Source organism: Helicoverpa zea, chromosome 28 (genome assembly GCF_022581195.2).
Source record: "Helicoverpa zea isolate HzStark_Cry1AcR chromosome 28, ilHelZeax1.1, whole genome shotgun sequence".
Taxonomy (NCBI): Eukaryota; Metazoa; Arthropoda; class Insecta; order Lepidoptera; family Noctuidae; genus Helicoverpa; species Helicoverpa zea.
The window spans coordinates 6,966,504-6,983,436 of NC_061479.1; the positions used below are offsets into that span (position 1 = coordinate 6,966,504).

A 16,933-nucleotide genomic window follows, 5' to 3' on the forward strand; every position below is an offset into this window, starting at 1 on the left:
TGCAGTGCTAGCCTATAAGAAATTGTTGCACTTAACTTATGTTGTGGTTGAAAGTCATTTATGTTATTTTTAGTGTAAATAATTGTTGGTTGGCCAATAAAGAAAAATAAAAAAAATAAAAAATAAATAAGAAGGAACATGGTGCTTTTAAGGCACCCATAGCGTCATTTGATAGCATCCCACAAATAAGCGTATACAATTCTTTTTCAAGAAGATTTAAAAATCTGTCACACTGAAAAACTCGCGACTCAAAATGACAATTCATTTTGTTTTTGAGACCGTCACTCCAGGACACTTTTTTTTTACAAAAATCTAATAAAAATAAAAAAATAAACATGAATATGGACGATGTATTTAAGGACCTTGAGAAGCACGGAAAGACTGATGTGGATCACTTGGTACAATGGATGAAAGACTGTAAGTTACTACTGAACTACATAATATAATAGCATGCATAGCTTATCTTAGGAACTACCGATCCTATTTAACCTAACTACTGATGTCCTCCTAGCCGATTATCGGCTACAGCGGCTGTTTCACGTAAGGAGATCAGCCAGCTGCGCAGGACATATTATATAGTGCACGCACATTTGCTTGGACACAGGTGCACTCACTATTCCTTCACTCTCATAGCGCCATGAACGGCTAACTACTACATAGGGTTAGGGTTGTCTTAGGGGCGGGGTAGGCTTGTATATCCGGGTGCGCCAAGTAGTTTCCACGGGACACGGGTAAAACCTTTGCAGTCAATCTTTTTCTAAGATAACTTGCACTCAATGACGAGTAAAGGTGAAGGAAAACATCTCTAGGAATCTGGACTAATAAGATGTAATTAACGCTCAATCCTTCTCCGTGTGAAAGGAGGCCGTAGTTCAGCAGTGGGACGATAAAAAGGCTGATGACATACTTCTTTCTGTAATTATTTCCAGCAAAACTGATAGATGCAACCAAAGAACAGGAGATGAAGGCTCGTAAGCTGTTCCTGGATGTTCATGATGCACATCGCGTAGAACTGAACAAGTTCAAAGAGGTAGGTAAACACGTGCCTACATGAAATGAATGAATGTCAGATACATTAGTTAAACTTTAACATAAGTTTTACATTAGTTTATATTATAGTAGTAGTTTAATCATTTTTACATTCGTTTTAGTGTGCCTCGTTGGTCTAGCTGTCGCAAGCGCCTATAAGTTGGTGATTGATACACCCGTGCATCGTGTCGCACATAAATGTCGGTCCTGCTTGTGATCTCTCTCCGGTCGTGTCTAATTATCGTCCCATTGCTACTCTCTCTATGTGGTTAATCCTGACTCGTTTATTCTTAAACCACCCTTAGCTGGCTACTATATACTATTTATATTTATTATTTACCCATGGGTTTATCGAAAAAAGTCGTGGTGGCCTAGTTGGCAAAGAACCAACCTCTCGAGTTTGAGGGCGCGGGTTCGATTCCAGGTCAGGCAAGTACCAATGCAACTTTTCTAAGTTTGTATGTACTTTCTAAGTATATCTTAGACACCAATGACTGTGTTTCGGATGGCACGTTAAACTGTAGGTCCCGGCTGTCATTGAACATCCTTGTCAGTCGTTACGGGTAGTCAGAAGCCAGTAAGTCTGACACCAGTCTAACCAAGGGGTATCGGGTTGCTCGTGTAACTGGGTTGAGGAGGTCAGATAGGGCAGTCGCTTCTTGTAAAGCACTGGTACTCAGCTGAATCCGGTTAGACTGGAAGCCGACCCCAACATAGTTTGGGAAAAAGGCTCGGAGGAAGAGGGTTTATCGATTGGTCTTAAACAACGTCTATTACTTCTGAAGGTGATCGAGAAACTAGCAGCTGAGCAGAAGAAGACAGTGGAACAACTGAGCAAGCAGCTCGCGGCCGAGGGTCCACGGTTCGTGAACGCTGCGATGGCGGGACTCGCCGCCTTCACCGAGGCTTTGAAAGGCAAATAGATTGTGCTAATAAAAATTATCCGTTGGAACCGTGGTGTTTTTTTTTTCTTTTTTTATGTAGCTTATAATAAACTAGCTTCCACCCGCTATCACCCCTGTTGACCGGGATAAATAGTAGCCTATATGTTAATCCAGAATATCACCTATCTACATACCAAATTTCAATCTAATCAGTCCAGCCGTTTTACATACTCATAAACTTTAACATTAATAATATTAGTAGAATAGCCTTTCCTGATAAATGGGCAAGGTCAAATTCATTGAAAGAATTTTCAATTCCGGCCCGTATTAGTTGAGATAAATAGGTCCACGCAAACATACACTTGCTTGCACTAGCTATAAACGATTAGTACAGACTGAATGTTATTTCTTCTGCCAAGCATAGTTACCTCGCCTTTGTATCCATCAGAACACTAAGATTCCACTACTTACTACATCTCTGGGATCCATCGCACCCCTTGAATGGAATAATCAACCTCTTTTCAGTAGTGCCCATAGATTGTTTTGAAAGAAGACCAGAAACTTTTCCGACACGTGGTTAAGTTTGACACAGTTTGACATTAGGCTTACATTAGCAAAATCTATTTACTATACTCTATGGCAAAATGCCTGTTTTGTGAAATAGCTGAAAAAAAAACCGTATATAGTAAAAATGAGAAAACCACGTAAATAAACATGTCTCATTCCGCAGAGATGGCAGAAGTATTCAGAAATCTTGAGAAAGAAGGAAAAACCAATATCGATAACTTAGTGAAATGGATGCAAGATTGTAAGTACCTATCCATTCTTCTCCAATCATATTTTTGCTTTTGTCTAGAAGTGTGTTGAAGGTATTGAGGCATGAACGTGGATGGATCATCATCATCTCCCGAGCCTTTTCCGAACTATGTTGGTGTCGGCTTCCAGTCTAACCTGTCTAGTCCGGACAGACATAATATGTAAGGAAAGGCGGCGACCAAAGAAATGATGTATCTATAGATTGTGTGGAGATAATGTTACTTGTGAGATGACTCAATAGAAGAGTGTGGAGTAAGAACAATGCAGCGCAGACCACAAATAACTCCACATATTGCTCTTGAAATTCTCATCTCTGTCTCTGTTTTTCATTCATCCGTCTCTTTTGTAGGTCAGCACTTTAGGTGAAATCTTCAATTTGCTGTGGAGTTTTTCCACCACTTCTTCTCAGCAAAAACACATAGGAAGTGGTGAAGGGTGGGCGTTTTGGGGGCTGTCTTTTGTAAATATCTGACGTTCAAAAAGTGCTGTTTTTCTACAAAGTTTGAATAAACGATTTTTGATTTTGACAATCTTAATTCCCTTATATACTAAAGCATTCTTCTCTCCGCAGCAAAACTGATAGAGTCTACGAAAGAGGAGCAGGACAGAGCCAGGGCAATGTTCAGCGCAGTGGCCGACGCTACCCGTATCACAATGGACGAGTTCAAACACGTCATCTCGCAGCTGGCCGCAGGTAACGCGGAGACTGTTGAAGACTTCTCCAGGCAGCTGGCTGATGAAGGACCCTGTCTCATGAGGGCGGCTACCCAGGGTATCAGCGCTTTTAACCTGCTTTGACACGAAAGTGAAGATTCCAGTCGTTTCCAGAGATAATTTTGAAAGGAGGCAACAATTTTTCCTTCCACATGGTTAATAGAAGGTCCTTGAGAAACCACCCCTGTAGAATTAATTGTTTTCCGTCTATAAAGGCCCATTTTATTTTCTGAGATAAAAATCACACGTTATATAGGTATGTATAAAATGATAAAACAACGTCCAAACATTGCTTATTCCGCAGAGATGGCTGAAGTATTCAGAGATCTTGAAAGAGAAGGAAAAACCAACATTGAAAATTTAGTGAAATGGATGCGAGATTGTAAGTATTGTATTAATATTTCTTCCTCTTCCGTTTTGAGCATGAATGAGGTCATAAGTAGTGGAAGGGTATGATCAATGAAAAGATCCAAGGATTGTGAAAGTTGACATGGCTAGAAAGACTGTTACTTGTGCGATGACGGCAGATAGAAGAGTGTGGAAGAAGATAACATGCTGCGCCGACCACAAATAACACTACTGACTACAGATTCCTCTTAAAGCTAAAAGTCACTCGAAGAGTAATAGAGAGAGCTTTGCTAGGAGTTTTTTTAAGTGATCGAATTAGAAATGAGGAGATCTGCAGAAGAACGAAAGTCTAGCCCGAAGAATTGCTAAATGCTAAGTGGTAATGCAGGGCATATGACTCGCTGCAAAAAATGACGATCCTTACGTTAGGGGGTTTGACCAGCAGTGGCTTCTTTGGTTGAAACGATTCTTCTTAACATTCTGTGTGCGTTACCCTGGCCAGATGTTGTCGAAAATGGTCATTTTAATCTTATAGATAATTAGTTGTGCGGCTTCTGTAATTGTTGCGCACATTTTTAAATTTGTTGCGCTTATAGTTTTTTAATTATTTCACAAAAACATTTCTCATGTGCTCGTGAAAAACTGAATATCATCATAACTTGTTAAATACTTACAGTATGCTTATGAAACTTCACATACATTTGAAGGCAGTTACAAGCTTTAAAATGACGTTTAAAGTAAGTCTTTAGACTTCTTATTCAGGGTGCTAGGACCAATTGAAACGTTTTTCCATTTAATGAAATAACCTTTAAGATATGCATTATTTTGGTTTTATTATTGTCGAACAAATTTAAACTAATTCCTAGGAAGTCATGTACAAAATTTGATAAGAATCCGCTTAACCATTTCAAAGATCTAGCAAAACCGAAAACGTTACCCCAGCAAAATCTCGAATAACTTCGCAACCGAAGAAAGAACAAATACAAAATATTGCACAACATTTACAACTAATTTTATAGGTAATATTTATTTAAATATTCCCATCGCAAAGAAAAAGGTCTGGCTGGGGTAACGTTACTCCAGCAGGAAATGTTTTTGTGAAATAATTAAAAAACTATAAGCGCAACAAATTTAAAAATGTGCGCAACAATTACAGAAGCCGCACAACTAATTATCTATAAGATTAAAATGCCCATTTTCGACAACATCTGGCCAGGGTAACGCACACTAACATTCTCATCTCTTTTGCAGTAGTTTTCATTCATCCCTCCCTGTAGTGGGTCAGCACTTTAAAATCCTCTTTCATTTTCCCCAGCAAAACTAATAGAATCGACCAAAGAAGAGCAGGATAGAGCCAAGGCGTTGTTCAGCGCAGTCGCCGACGTGACGCGCATCACAGTAGACGAATTCAAGCACGTGATCTCGCAACTAGCCGCTAATAACAGAGACACTGTTGAACACTACTCCAAGCAGTTAGCTGATGAAGGACTGAGAGTCAAGAGAGCTACAGATGAGGGTATCGCGGCGTTCAAAGATGCTCTGGCAAGGAAATGAAGAGTTCATAGTGTTTTTGGGAATTTGGTGTTTCTTTGTGGTGTGGGTCCTTTATGCGTTTACTAAATGAAAACAATTCATCACGCCACTGATACACCAAAAAGGGTTTGAACTATGAAATGGTAAATCAAATGATGAGATTTCACCGGAGTGCGATGTTATTGCGATTACAGATGGTTCTTCTGGTCTGGTCGCCATCACAGATGATCTGACTGCATCCAAGGATCCATTGATTGCCGTCCTGAGTCTTATCCATATAAGTCCTGAGACTGTTAGGGGAGGAACAGGGAACTAGTCATCCATTAAAAACTAATACAATGATTTGAATTTTATTACAAGATAAAATAAAGAAATACCATTTTCAGTAGTTTATTTTATTTTAACAACAAAAACAAAGTAAGTGTATAACAGTAAAGTCTAGATTGTGATGATGAGTGATCAACAACAAACTGTACAAAAGTGTAGTAATGGCCTATTTTAGCAGGGAATGTTATTGAGTATGATGATGAAAACGCATTGCCCAGCATTTGGTAATTCTACAGGCCTATAGATGGGAAACGCACAGATGTCAGAAAGGACCGCGGCGAAAGAATCTAATTTTACAATTCTTTATACATATTAAATTGTAAGAATATTCGCAGACTTGCGCGCGGCGAATCGTCCAAATCTGGAATGTCTGAAATCTGTATACGATTCCTTCGCCGCGGTCGATTTTGATGCCACTAGACTGGTGAAGATGATGATGATGAATCAATGAGGCTTAGGAGCCAAAGCCGCGGTGGCTGATGGTTTGTGCTTGCTGCCGCGGGCGTTCTTGAAGCCCTGAGACACCGCACTGGCGACCGCAGCCCCTTGCAGGAACTTACCCTGAAAACATATCGAATTTAATAAGACATAATTGTAAAACCATAAAAAAAAATCTAGTCTACATAGATAGTTTATTTTTTATAATGGACTCCCAAAAGAACTTATGAACGAAAGATTTATTTCGAAATACTTCCAGTCCTATTTAACTTTCTTATAAATCTGATGACAGCCTTCCCAAGCCGCAGTTCCACCTGCGTCAGATAGAATGTTCCAATATCCCTATTTCGTAGAAACTTATTTCGTGTATGCATGATTTGTTGCGCAGACAAAATTATATGAAAGTCTATGTGATATTGGTACTGTGTGGTGTGGATCATCACGCTTTTGAGAATATTCATTGAATGTGTCTTATATGTATTTTCCTTGTTAGGTACTATATATTTTCCCCGCGACCACATTTCTTGTAGAGTCAATAATAATAGGAAACAGGAAAACTTGGAGCTTATCGTGATCGTAGGAACAATTAGGTGATCTGATTAGAAATAATGATTGCATTATTATAATTATAAAATACTGGATAATCACGTGGAGTACCTATTCTGTATCTGTTCAAAACAAGGCACTTTTTCAAAAATGTTCCTGTGTGTTCACAATACCTAAGTTTAAATTAATCTCAAGTACTACTTGTCCGATTTAAAAATCTTTCTTTTTTTGGCCTATGTTTTATCCAGGAAAGCTGTTTTTTTTATACGATTGGACGTACTGATAATGGAGAAAGGATTTATGAAATCGGCCCAGTTGTGTCGCACTTTTACCCCAAAACCACCGAACCTTAAAAAAGTACACAGAATAGTCTAGCTAGACTGCGAAGCTGCGGGGAACTGATTCCTAATAATAACTAAGCGGATGTTAATGATGTCTTAATATAAGAACACAAATTACTAAAAATTACATACCAAACCATCTTTAATCTTCTGTGTCCAAGGTTTAACAGTAGTCGTTGACCCAGCTGCACTCAAGCCAGTCACCGCCGGGGCACTAGGGACACTGGAAGGGGCACTAGTCACTTCACCTAATTGCCATATTGCCACCACACAAACTATTGCCAAAGCCAGCTTCATTGTTACGTCGCCGCGGTGCTTGAGTCACAAGGATGAATTAAATATTATTAAGAATGTGTGGTGGGTTTTATAAGCAGTAGATACAGGAAAATGTGGTAAAAAACTAAGCTTTTGCTCACTTGTGTAGTTTCCAAAATAAGGCGCGTTCACAATGTCAAATGTGGGACTTATGCCCGTTTTCACCAACAATCTCTTAGGCCGCGAACGCACAGGCAGGTGGCTTGCTTAGCGCCTAGTGTCTAGCGCGTCACCTGGCGAGTAGCCCGGTAAAACGAACGTTCTAAAATGAACGCGACCGGCTGCACTGCGCGCTTAGCGCCTAGCTAGTCGAATAGCCAGGATGAAAGCCGCTAGGCACTAGGCGCTAAGCAAGCCACCTGCCTGTGCGTTCGCGGCCTTAATGTTTCCTTAAGTGTCACTTAAGAATAAGGACTCCCCCAATACTTAAAGGTTATAAGGGACACATAAACTCTGGTGAAAATGAAATTGGTATTAAGTGTTCCCTAAATGCTCTTAGGGGATCCCTAAATTTATTTCCACTTTCATCTATGTAAGTATATCGTTTCAAAATTACCACTTCTGAACTTTTAACTATCAAAAGCACTAGGGCCCAAGTTCACTGAAAACATAAACGTCAGTTTTGTTAGACAATCTGTGTACTAAGAATTTTCTTTTTCAAAGTAAACACTCATCGATTATAAGATTAAGCAACGCTTGGAGCGGTCTGTCCGTGGATGACCGTCTTATCATAATGAGTTCTTCCGTGTTTGCGAAGACACGTTACATTAGTGGGCTGTTATTTGAACATCATTACATGTCAAGTCAAGCCTGAAAGCCTCAAAAATGTGACCCATACTCAATACTGAAAGGTATGAGTCATATTACATACCTCTGCTGGAAAGTAAGTAGTGAACACGTATGGACACGCCTTTAAGTAAATATTGTAGTAGTATTACTAAAAGCGCGTAATAACCCAAGATGTTTGGTGACACATTTATTCAGCCTGAGACAAACACCAGTTTATACAAGTGTTTGCGGTTTTCCTGAAGGGTGACTGAATGGTAAATAAGCTAATTTTCTTCACAAATGGTTCAACATTTTATTTCGATGTCATAGATTCATCATTAATCGATTTCCAACCCTGAACATGTGATGCAAATATTTTTAAAATCGGTCCCTGGGGTCCCGAGGAAAACCGGTTCAAATGTTCAATTGAGTCTTGGTAATTTGTCAGATTTGGTAATTTTGAGCCTTGTTAGTTTATCTGAATGTTTTAAGGAGTTAACAGCTGTCAGTTTCCAAGGGAAAACGGTTGTTTGTAATGAATGACTCTTAAATGGGAACACTATTTAAGAGTATATTCTCGTACAAATACGGAGAATTCTCGTACATTTTTACTGTAATTATTTTGTTCGAGCGTAGCGTTCGCGTTTTGTTTAGCGTAATTTTCTTTTTTCTTTGCGTCAATCGACATATTTACGACCCTTATGTAAATCCTCATATCCACCCCTTATGAACTTCCTTATATACTCCCCTGACGTTCCCCCCCCTGAGTTCCTTTTGTAATCCCCTTATGAACTCCTATAATGTCCTCTAATTTGTCAGATTTGGTAATTTTGAGTCTTGGTAATTTCAGATAATAAAAATAATTTCAGATTCTGAATTAAAACTGAATTCTGAAACCTACCACTTACTACTATATCTTATTCAGATTAATTGGTCCAGCTCCTTTCAGCGTATTTGCTCTCTACTGACAGAGAAAATAAGTAAAAAGGGTGAAATAAAAGCCAACAATAAAAATTAATTCTTTATATTTTGTTACAAAAATATATTCATATTAAAATCTACAATAAGAATAGCGGTATAAATACGATACACGATTATATTGATGATCGTTGAAACAAATAAACCAAATATGTATGACGACATACATTTTATAAAAAAAGTTATAATGTATCTAGCTATTTATAAACGCAAAATATCCAAGTCTTTACATGAAAGTGTCGTTGATTCCAATACTTTGAGAGTGAAGGAATAGTGAGTGCACCTGTGTCTGCGCAAATGCTCGTGCACTATAATATGTCCTGCGCAGCCGGCTGATCTCCTTATATGAGAACAGCCGCCGTGGCCGATAATAATAATAATTGTCCTAGACGCCATTTCTATGATTAATATTTGCTATATCACATAAATAATTATACTTGATATATCCCAGCAATAAAATATCTAATTTCTTAATGGAATTAACGACACATTACTTAAAACTTGTATTTATTCAACTATTAAAAAAATATAATGTCACTTTTGACGGCATAAAAACCCAAGTCATTGAGCACTATACATATTAACCAAATGAAAAATATTTTTATGGGGTCATTTCATCAAAGAACTCTTGACCCCTTATGACGACAGACCCCGTATGACTGCTAAATATATATTTTTATGTAATTTGGTTTGATGTCGTAAGATAAAGAGAATTTATACTTTTAAAGTGCCAATGACTTGATATTTTGATATCAAAATAATACTAATAAAAATTGTCTATTGTAAAGTTCTCGTTTTATTGAGTAGAAATTAATAAATAGAATATTTTATAATTTACTAGGTTTTTCTCGTGGCTTTCCTTGTCAGGAAAAAAATATATTCCATTTATTGATTTTTCTCAAACCCGTCGACGATTCGAGAACGGCTGATCCAACAGTGATGAGGTTGTTAACAAACATATAATTGCAGTATTCTTGTATTTTCATACTGTAAATTGTTTTAGTAAGATTTCTTTATTGCAGTTATTTTTCATGATTATTGAAATCAACATAATTTACAGTATTTAACTACATATTATAAAGATTATTTTGTACAAATTGGTAACTATTGATCTATGGATTCTTTACTATAAAAATGGAATAATATTGTAATGATAAAAATATGTATTTAAAACATTTTGCCAGCATAATAATTTAATAAAAACTGCTGGTAGTTTCACAGGATTATTTTATAGTGATAAAAAAAAAGTTCAGTATTCGAACTCTATAGATAGTTTGCTCATGATTTTCTCAAAAACTGTGTGTGCCAATTTGGATACCTAAGGTTTTCGTTATTTATAATCATGTCATTGTGAAAATAATATTTTATACGTTTTTTTTTGTTTTACCTTAGAAGGTATCTTTTGTACGAAATTTTATAATAAATGTTAAAATATAAAGCGATATATTCTGTTAACTTAGTTGTTAGCTTCTAAAGGCTAGGTAGCATTGTAACTAATAAATAGGCGATATTGCGAAATGACTAGAACATTAAATTGATATCACTAATTAAAAAAATCCAAACTTTTCTTAGTTTTTACTCATTTTCATACCGTATAACAACATAATTAATATTCTGATAATAAAACCAATAGTATTATTAACAAAATCCACCCTTAAAACAATCATAAAATCACACATTATCAAAAAATATACCCTAGTCATTTCACATACCGCCTAAGTTCGAACTTTGCCCGATACACGTAATATTTACAGAAGCACATCAGTCTTTACTCTTAGTTTCACTGTAACACTGCACTGTCCGTCACATACTAGCTATGCACTCGGCATTGTCTGCTAAACTGATAGGATTTTGCTTTGTAGATGACGCTGTTCTTAAACATAGATAATTTTACATTTCAATTACCTGCCAGTTATGAATTGGAGCCTTTTTTGGAAAACGATATACATTTTTGGATCAAAATAAGTGTACGATTATTAAACTTTTCACAAGATCTAACCCCCTAGGAAGACATTCTGTGTAACTTTCAAAAAAGAGAGTACATTTTCATTTCCATCATATTGTTCAGACAGTTCGGTCAGTCTGTTTAATTTTACAAATCAATTTGGCAAGATCGATTTAATACACATTATTTTCCACAAAAATCGAGCTAATTCCAAGAATACCAAACTCAAAAAAACTACATTCTTAAATAAAACAATACCTACAACAGTCCTATAAAAAGCAGTTGAAATTAAAACCTCCTTTTTCTAAGTCGGTTAAAAATAAACCATTTGATCGCCTCAAGCGCCATCTACTTAGCTCAGCTTCCCACTGGATTTGATCCCACTGCCCAATCCCACTGCTGGGCTATCACCCATTGATGCTGGGCTCCTGGCGTCTCTTGGGGATGAAGGAGACGGTCATCAGATCGTCTTCCTCTTGTAGGAGACAGCCTTCGGGCTGCTTACTGCGGTGGAATAACCTGGAATGGAATGGAAAGTCAGATTGGGTAGTGGGTGGGTCTGGAATTTTTTGGAATGCAGTCAAAAAATGACCCCATTTGACTCTCAGGGGGTCTATGCAAATTATATTTTTTAAACATGCCATCAATCTTAATTTTAACTTAAAAATGAAGTTTAAAGAAAAATGGAATAAGAAAAACAAGAGTATGAAATGGAAACAGAAAAACTTAGAACTAAAAGAAAAGACGTGCTTTAACACAGAAACCCACAAAAACCGTTTATAAACCACAGAAATATTACCAAAACCATCACCAAAAACGTAAATTATAACATAATCAAAAACCCAGAAAAACAATTCAATTTCAAGACAATAACACTATTTTCACACAGATGTATTAATTTCTAAGTTGGATTGGATTTTTGCAAGATACGGTTTAGTCACATCCTGCGGTTTCACCCGCGTCCCGTGGGAACTACAGGTTAAAGGTACCCGACAGCTCACATGAACCATTTTATAAATCGGTTAAGTAGTTCTTGAGACTTGGCGTCGAGTAAACAGACAAACAGTTGAGCTTATAAATAATTGTATAGATTTCCAGAGCTATTGCATGTATTTTCGCAGTTAAACTACATACACAGCTGCATTTATTGCGTAAAAGAAATAAATTGTCAAAACAGTCATTAAGCAATATAAAAAAAATTAAATAAAAAAATTGAATTTGTTAGCCCCTTTAAGAAACATACCCCCTTTTAGCAGTCGACCAAAAATTGTATTTTTTACCCATTTCCTATACTTATACTCACAAAAATCCTTCAAAGTTATGCAAGAAAACAAAAAACCTTAACAGAAACCGCCCAAAACACACAAACGAACAAGAAAACAGACAGACGGACATACACACAAACACGTTTCTATATAAACTACATACTTTATACGTCCACTTTCAAGAGAGCCGATTTCCACGAGTCACGGTTTTTGCTGGCAGAAAAAAGACAAGTTAGAAAGAGATAGAGATATACAGTGTGCAACGAGAGAGAGGGAGATGAGAGATGTGGTAGTAAAGAATATTGAAAATTATTTTGACGGTTTCACCATTTTTGGAAATCATATTTAAGTACTATAGTTCGGCCATTCAGAGAATGCGTTCCTGACACGTCGCGATTGAACTGACGACGGGTAATAACATTCATTGATTATTGATATAATAATGTTGTTTTAATGCTCCTCAATTGTTAAAACGGTAAACAACCAGCAAAAATATTTTTATCGTAACTGCAACGCCATTGCAAAGTTACGTCGTCAGTTCAATCGCGACGTGTCAGGAACGCATTCTCTGAATGGCCGAACTATAACAGTATAATTTTTGGTAAATTGATATGACCAAACGTTGTAAAAGGGGCATTGGTACCTGCATAAGTAAGTATTACTATTTTGAACATAAACAAATGTACACAAATTCTATTTAAGTTATGTGTATTCAAAATTGGTGAAACCGATCGTTATTAGTGTAAAAAATACTAGAAAACTCAAGTGGTTAAAATCTATTCTAAATACTACAAAAAATACGAAAGCAATAAAACCTACTTACAATAAAAAAAAAAGTATCTTTTTAATCATAAACCATAAATTAGACAGATCTTTTAAGCAAAAGATGAAATCAGTCTAAGGCCCAAGTACACCATAAACGTCAGTTTTCTTAAAACAACTGTTTACGACATTCACAATGTTCACGTTCCATTTTCAAAGTAAACAGTTGTTTTAAGTTAATATTGGCGGCAAAAATATGCCTAAATAGTTCGATTTGCGTTGGCACATTTATTTAATGTAGCATTGATACTACTTTGAAAAATTCTAGTTTCATTTTAAAGTGTTGAAGCATCTTAACTAATATACTTACAATGTATAAAATCTCAGGTGTTCCAGTCATGAGAAAACATAGATTATACATGAATGAATGAGATAATTTTGAAAAAAAAAAAACATCCGAATTGTCAATGGTTGATGAATCGATTTTATAAAGATATGTATGTAAGAATAATATAATTAAACTCTGAATTGGTTACGGAAGTGAAATAGTTATGACATAAGAATGTATTGATGATAAATATCTTCTAGAACGATAAAAAATTGGTCAGATGTGTTTAAGCAGTTTTTAACTTTTCCAAACTTAATCTAACTAAAGCACTACATTATTGTCTCTTGCTGTTTTACAATTTAAAGCCTAAAGATTATTCTTAGCATATTTTTTGTGTATTGAATACTTTTCTATACATCAAGTAACGTAATTAACGCACACCCTCAAACACGCCAATTAGAATATTATGTTATAATCATAATACATGCACTGAATTTTTAATTTAACATGTATATGCATTGTTATTTACTAAATTAGTTATACCAATTCTTGGAGAACATTTTGGTCATACTACTACGCACGCAAATATCGCGCCGCGCGCCGCTCGACTCGACACAACATAACGAAACTACGGAAAAAGCCGACAATACACGAAGTCTTATTACTTTGAATTACGGTCTATTTGAATTTGTTTTGACTGTACAGGGTTAATATGACAATAATTTCCGTAGTTTTAATTATTTTTGGGATAAAAAATTACCTATATTAAAAATGATATAAATTGATTCAGTTAACGATTCTGAATAAACTAATTTCAGGATGTGCGTTAATTAAGTTACATGTTGTATATATTTTGCTTAATTTTGTACCAAAAACTGTCAGTATTATTGTCACAACAGTACCAAATGTTACCGCTAGAGGCCCAAGTTGTAACAAGGAAGACTTACAGCTGAAATAACTACGAGTAACGCAAGATTATTTATAAGGAAGCCAATGACAAGTCTTCACTTATAGCAATAGTATATCATTTGCTTTATTTAGCAGTTGGTAACACCGTCCCCCTAAAACGTGATAAAACGCGTAAAAAGTAATTTGTTTCATATTTGTTTGATTCTACAGCCGGAAGTACCGTCCCCCTAAAAAGTGATAAAATACACTATAGTCATCGGCAAGGATATTGAGCCCTGACCTTCACCTGCGCAGAAGTGATTTATTGGTTTATTGCCTTAAGTGTACAGTGCGCAAAGCGATCCCCACTCTTCCGCCGAGAGCTCATTATCCGTGCCGATAACTATAAATATGATTTTTTCATTTTTCAATAGCTGATAATACCGTCCCTATAAAAACTCCTAACACACCTGAAAATTGCAGTCCAGGTGTTGCAGGTGTATGTAACAACTGACAGTATCTACTGAACACTAGTACTAACTTGGCGAGGGGCGAGGCGCCGCGCTCGACGGGGTCGAGGCGCTCGTCGAGGCCGCGGTGCACGGACACAGAGTCCAGGTGTTGCAGGTGTATGTAACAACTGACAGTATCTACTGAACACTAGTACTAACTTGGCGAGGGGCGAGGCGCCGCGCTCGACGGGGTCGAGGCGCTCGTCGAGGCCGCGGTGCACGGACACAGAGTCCAGGTGTTGCAGGTGTATGTAACAACTGACAGTATCTACTGAACACTAGTACTAACTTGGCGAGGGGCGAGGCGCCGCGCTCGACGGGGTCGAGGCGCTCGTCGAGGCCGCGGTGCACGGACACAGAGTCCAGGTGTTGCAGGTGTATGTAACAACTGACAGTATCTACTGAACACTAGTACTAACTTGGCGAGGGGCGAGGCGCCGCGCTCGACGGGGTCGAGGCGCTCGTCGAGGCCGCGGTGCACGGACACAGAGTCCAGGTGTTGCAGGTGTATGTAACAACTGACAGTATCTACTGAACACTAGTACTAACTTGGCGAGGGGCGAGGCGCCGCGCTCGACGGGGTCGAGGCGCTCGTCGAGGCCGCGGTGCACGGACACAGAGTCCAGGTGTTGCAGGTGTATGTAACAACTGACAGTATCTACTGAACACTAGTACTAACTTGGCGAGGGGCGAGGCGCCGCGCTCGACGGGGTCGAGGCGCTCGTCGAGGCCGCGGTGCACGGACACAGAGTCCAGGTGTTGCAGGTGTATGTAACAACTGACAGTATCTACTGAACACTAGTACTAACTTGGCGAGGGGCGAGGCGCCGCGCTCGACGGGGTCGAGGCGCTCGTCGAGGCCGCGGTGCACGGACACAGAGTCCAGGTGTTGCAGGTGTATGTAACAACTGACAGTATCTACTGAACACTAGTACTAACTTGGCGAGGGGCGAGGCGCCGCGCTCGACGGGGTCGAGGCGCTCGTCGAGGCCGCGGTGCACGGACACAGAGTCCAGGTGTTGCAGGTGTATGTAACAACTGACAGTATCTACTGAACACTAGTACTAACTTGGCGAGGGGCGAGGCGCCGCGCTCGACGGGGTCGAGGCGCTCGTCGAGGCCGCGGTGCACGGACACAGAGTCCAGGTGTTGCAGGTGTATGTAACAACTGACAGTATCTACTGAACACTAGTACTAACTTGGCGAGGGGCGAGGCGCCGCGCTCGACGGGGTCGAGGCGCTCGTCGAGGCCGCGGTGCACGGACACAGAGTCCAGGTCTTGAAGGTGTATAGACTGTAAGTACTCGGCTGTGCGGAGTTGTTCTATCGTAGGCTTTTTGAAACTGGAAAAAATTGTTATTAGTTAACTTTTTGAATGCGAAATTAGGAAAAAGTTACTAAAGTAACTCAGTCTGTCACACCATGTCGCCAAAAGTTTAAATGATAACTTCAGATACTCTACACTTCTCGAGCTTGATAAAGGACATGGGTAACTTTTTACCCGGATGAGGAAAGTTGTTCTCTTAGGACATTGGTGAAATCGCAGAGAACAGGAAATGACATATAAACAATAATTGTACATAAGATTGATTGTCAGACTTTTTGATATTGACTAATAGTAGTCATAACATGTTATCTACTACCTGTCATTTAAAAAGGATCAACAATACTAAAGTATTATAATATGTGTTATACTAATCAAAAAATCCGTAAGGATAGTAATGCAACTCACGTTTTGAGCAATAAACTGGAACACACGACTGACACTGAACTCATCGCCATCGCAGCCGATGCCATCCACGGCTGTAACATAAAATATACAATATACCTATACTCTCTTGTAAACTTCAAATAATGTCATAAAAGAGATAAAAAACATAAAGTCTTGTAGAGCTATTCTTGAAAAGAAAAACACTTTCTGCTTCAGAAAAATCTCAACAAAAAAATTAAAAAAAAAAAAAAAAACAGAAATCAGAAAAGGTAAAAAAACAAAAAGTGATAAAATATGAATAACACACTCGGACTGACGAGGAGGACAAATAAAATAGTTTAGATTATATAGAAAAAGGAAAGAAGAGCATATTAAAATACATTACTATCTAATCAATAAACAATTTAAACAAACGGGGTTGGAACCTTAAGACCATGGGGCCCAAGTGCCCACAACTTTATAGCGAAATACCCAAGCTATTAGTG

The 16,933-nt window shown here is 38.0% G+C and overlaps 3 protein-coding genes across 11 annotated transcripts in view; 2 read left to right on the plus strand and 1 right to left on the minus strand.

Moving 5' to 3' along the window:
* The first annotated feature begins 310 nt into the window (after positions 1-310).
* LOC124643686 lies at positions 311-1,981 on the plus strand. The gene is made up of 3 exons (XM_047182724.1): positions 311-417; positions 930-1,030; positions 1,815-1,981. Exons 1-3 carry the CDS (start codon positions 336-338, stop codon positions 1,950-1,952), a joined length of 321 nt encoding a protein of 106 aa, XP_047038680.1. The 5' UTR covers positions 311-335; the 3' UTR covers positions 1,953-1,981.
* A 577-nt stretch (positions 1,982-2,558) lies between these two features.
* LOC124643683 lies at positions 2,559-5,709 on the plus strand. 2 transcript variants are annotated; one of them, XM_047182719.1, is made up of 4 exons: positions 2,559-2,721; positions 3,301-3,501; positions 3,748-3,825; positions 5,107-5,709. In XM_047182719.1, the coding sequence occupies exons 1-4, from the start codon at positions 2,628-2,630 to the stop codon at positions 5,343-5,345; spliced, it is 612 nt and encodes a 203-aa protein (XP_047038675.1). In that variant the 5' UTR covers positions 2,559-2,627; the 3' UTR covers positions 5,346-5,709. The 2 variants fall into 2 exon arrangements, with proteins under 2 accessions (XP_047038675.1, XP_047038676.1); XM_047182720.1 differs by having other exon boundaries at positions 3,301-3,423.
* Positions 5,710-9,067: 3,358 nt separating this feature from the next.
* LOC124643677 (copper-transporting ATPase 1) overlaps positions 9,068-16,933 on the minus strand; it is an 81,443-nt gene continuing 73,577 nt past the window's right edge. For 5 of the 8 annotated variants that reach the window (XR_006985966.1, XR_006985962.1, XR_006985965.1 and 2 more), the window contains 3 exons: positions 16,470-16,540; positions 14,767-16,080; positions 9,068-11,501 (listed from right to left, as the gene is read on the minus strand). Coding sequence is in view for 2 of the 8 variants with exons in the window: in XM_047182712.1 (XP_047038668.1) it covers positions 11,390-11,501; positions 15,937-16,080; positions 16,470-16,540 (327 nt within the window). In the remaining 6 variants the exon portion in view is untranslated. Of the gene's footprint in view, positions 11,502-12,410; positions 12,461-14,766; positions 16,081-16,469; positions 16,541-16,933 lie in introns of all 8 variants that reach the window. The other 3 variants (XM_047182713.1, XR_006985964.1, XM_047182712.1) reach the window with 3 other exon arrangements.

Excerpts from the sequence above, each read along its gene's own strand:
- LOC124643686 (XM_047182724.1), top strand. The coding sequence starts at position 336 with ATGAATATGGACGATGTATTTAAGGACCTTGAGAAGCACGGAAAGACT. Across the intron at positions 418-929 it reads GGTACAATGGATGAAAGACT|CAAAACTGATAGATGCAACC; the intron begins GTAAGTTACTAC and ends AATTATTTCCAG. Across the intron at positions 1,031-1,814 it reads AACTGAACAAGTTCAAAGAG|GTGATCGAGAAACTAGCAGC; the intron begins GTAGGTAAACAC and ends TTACTTCTGAAG.
- LOC124643683 (XM_047182719.1), top strand. The coding sequence starts at position 2,628 with ATGTCTCATTCCGCAGAGATGGCAGAAGTATTCAGAAATCTTGAGAAA. Across the intron at positions 2,722-3,300 it reads AGTGAAATGGATGCAAGATT|CAAAACTGATAGAGTCTACG; the intron begins GTAAGTACCTAT and ends TTCTCTCCGCAG. Across the intron at positions 3,502-3,747 it reads CATGAGGGCGGCTACCCAGG|AGATGGCTGAAGTATTCAGA; the intron begins GTATCAGCGCTT and ends CTTATTCCGCAG.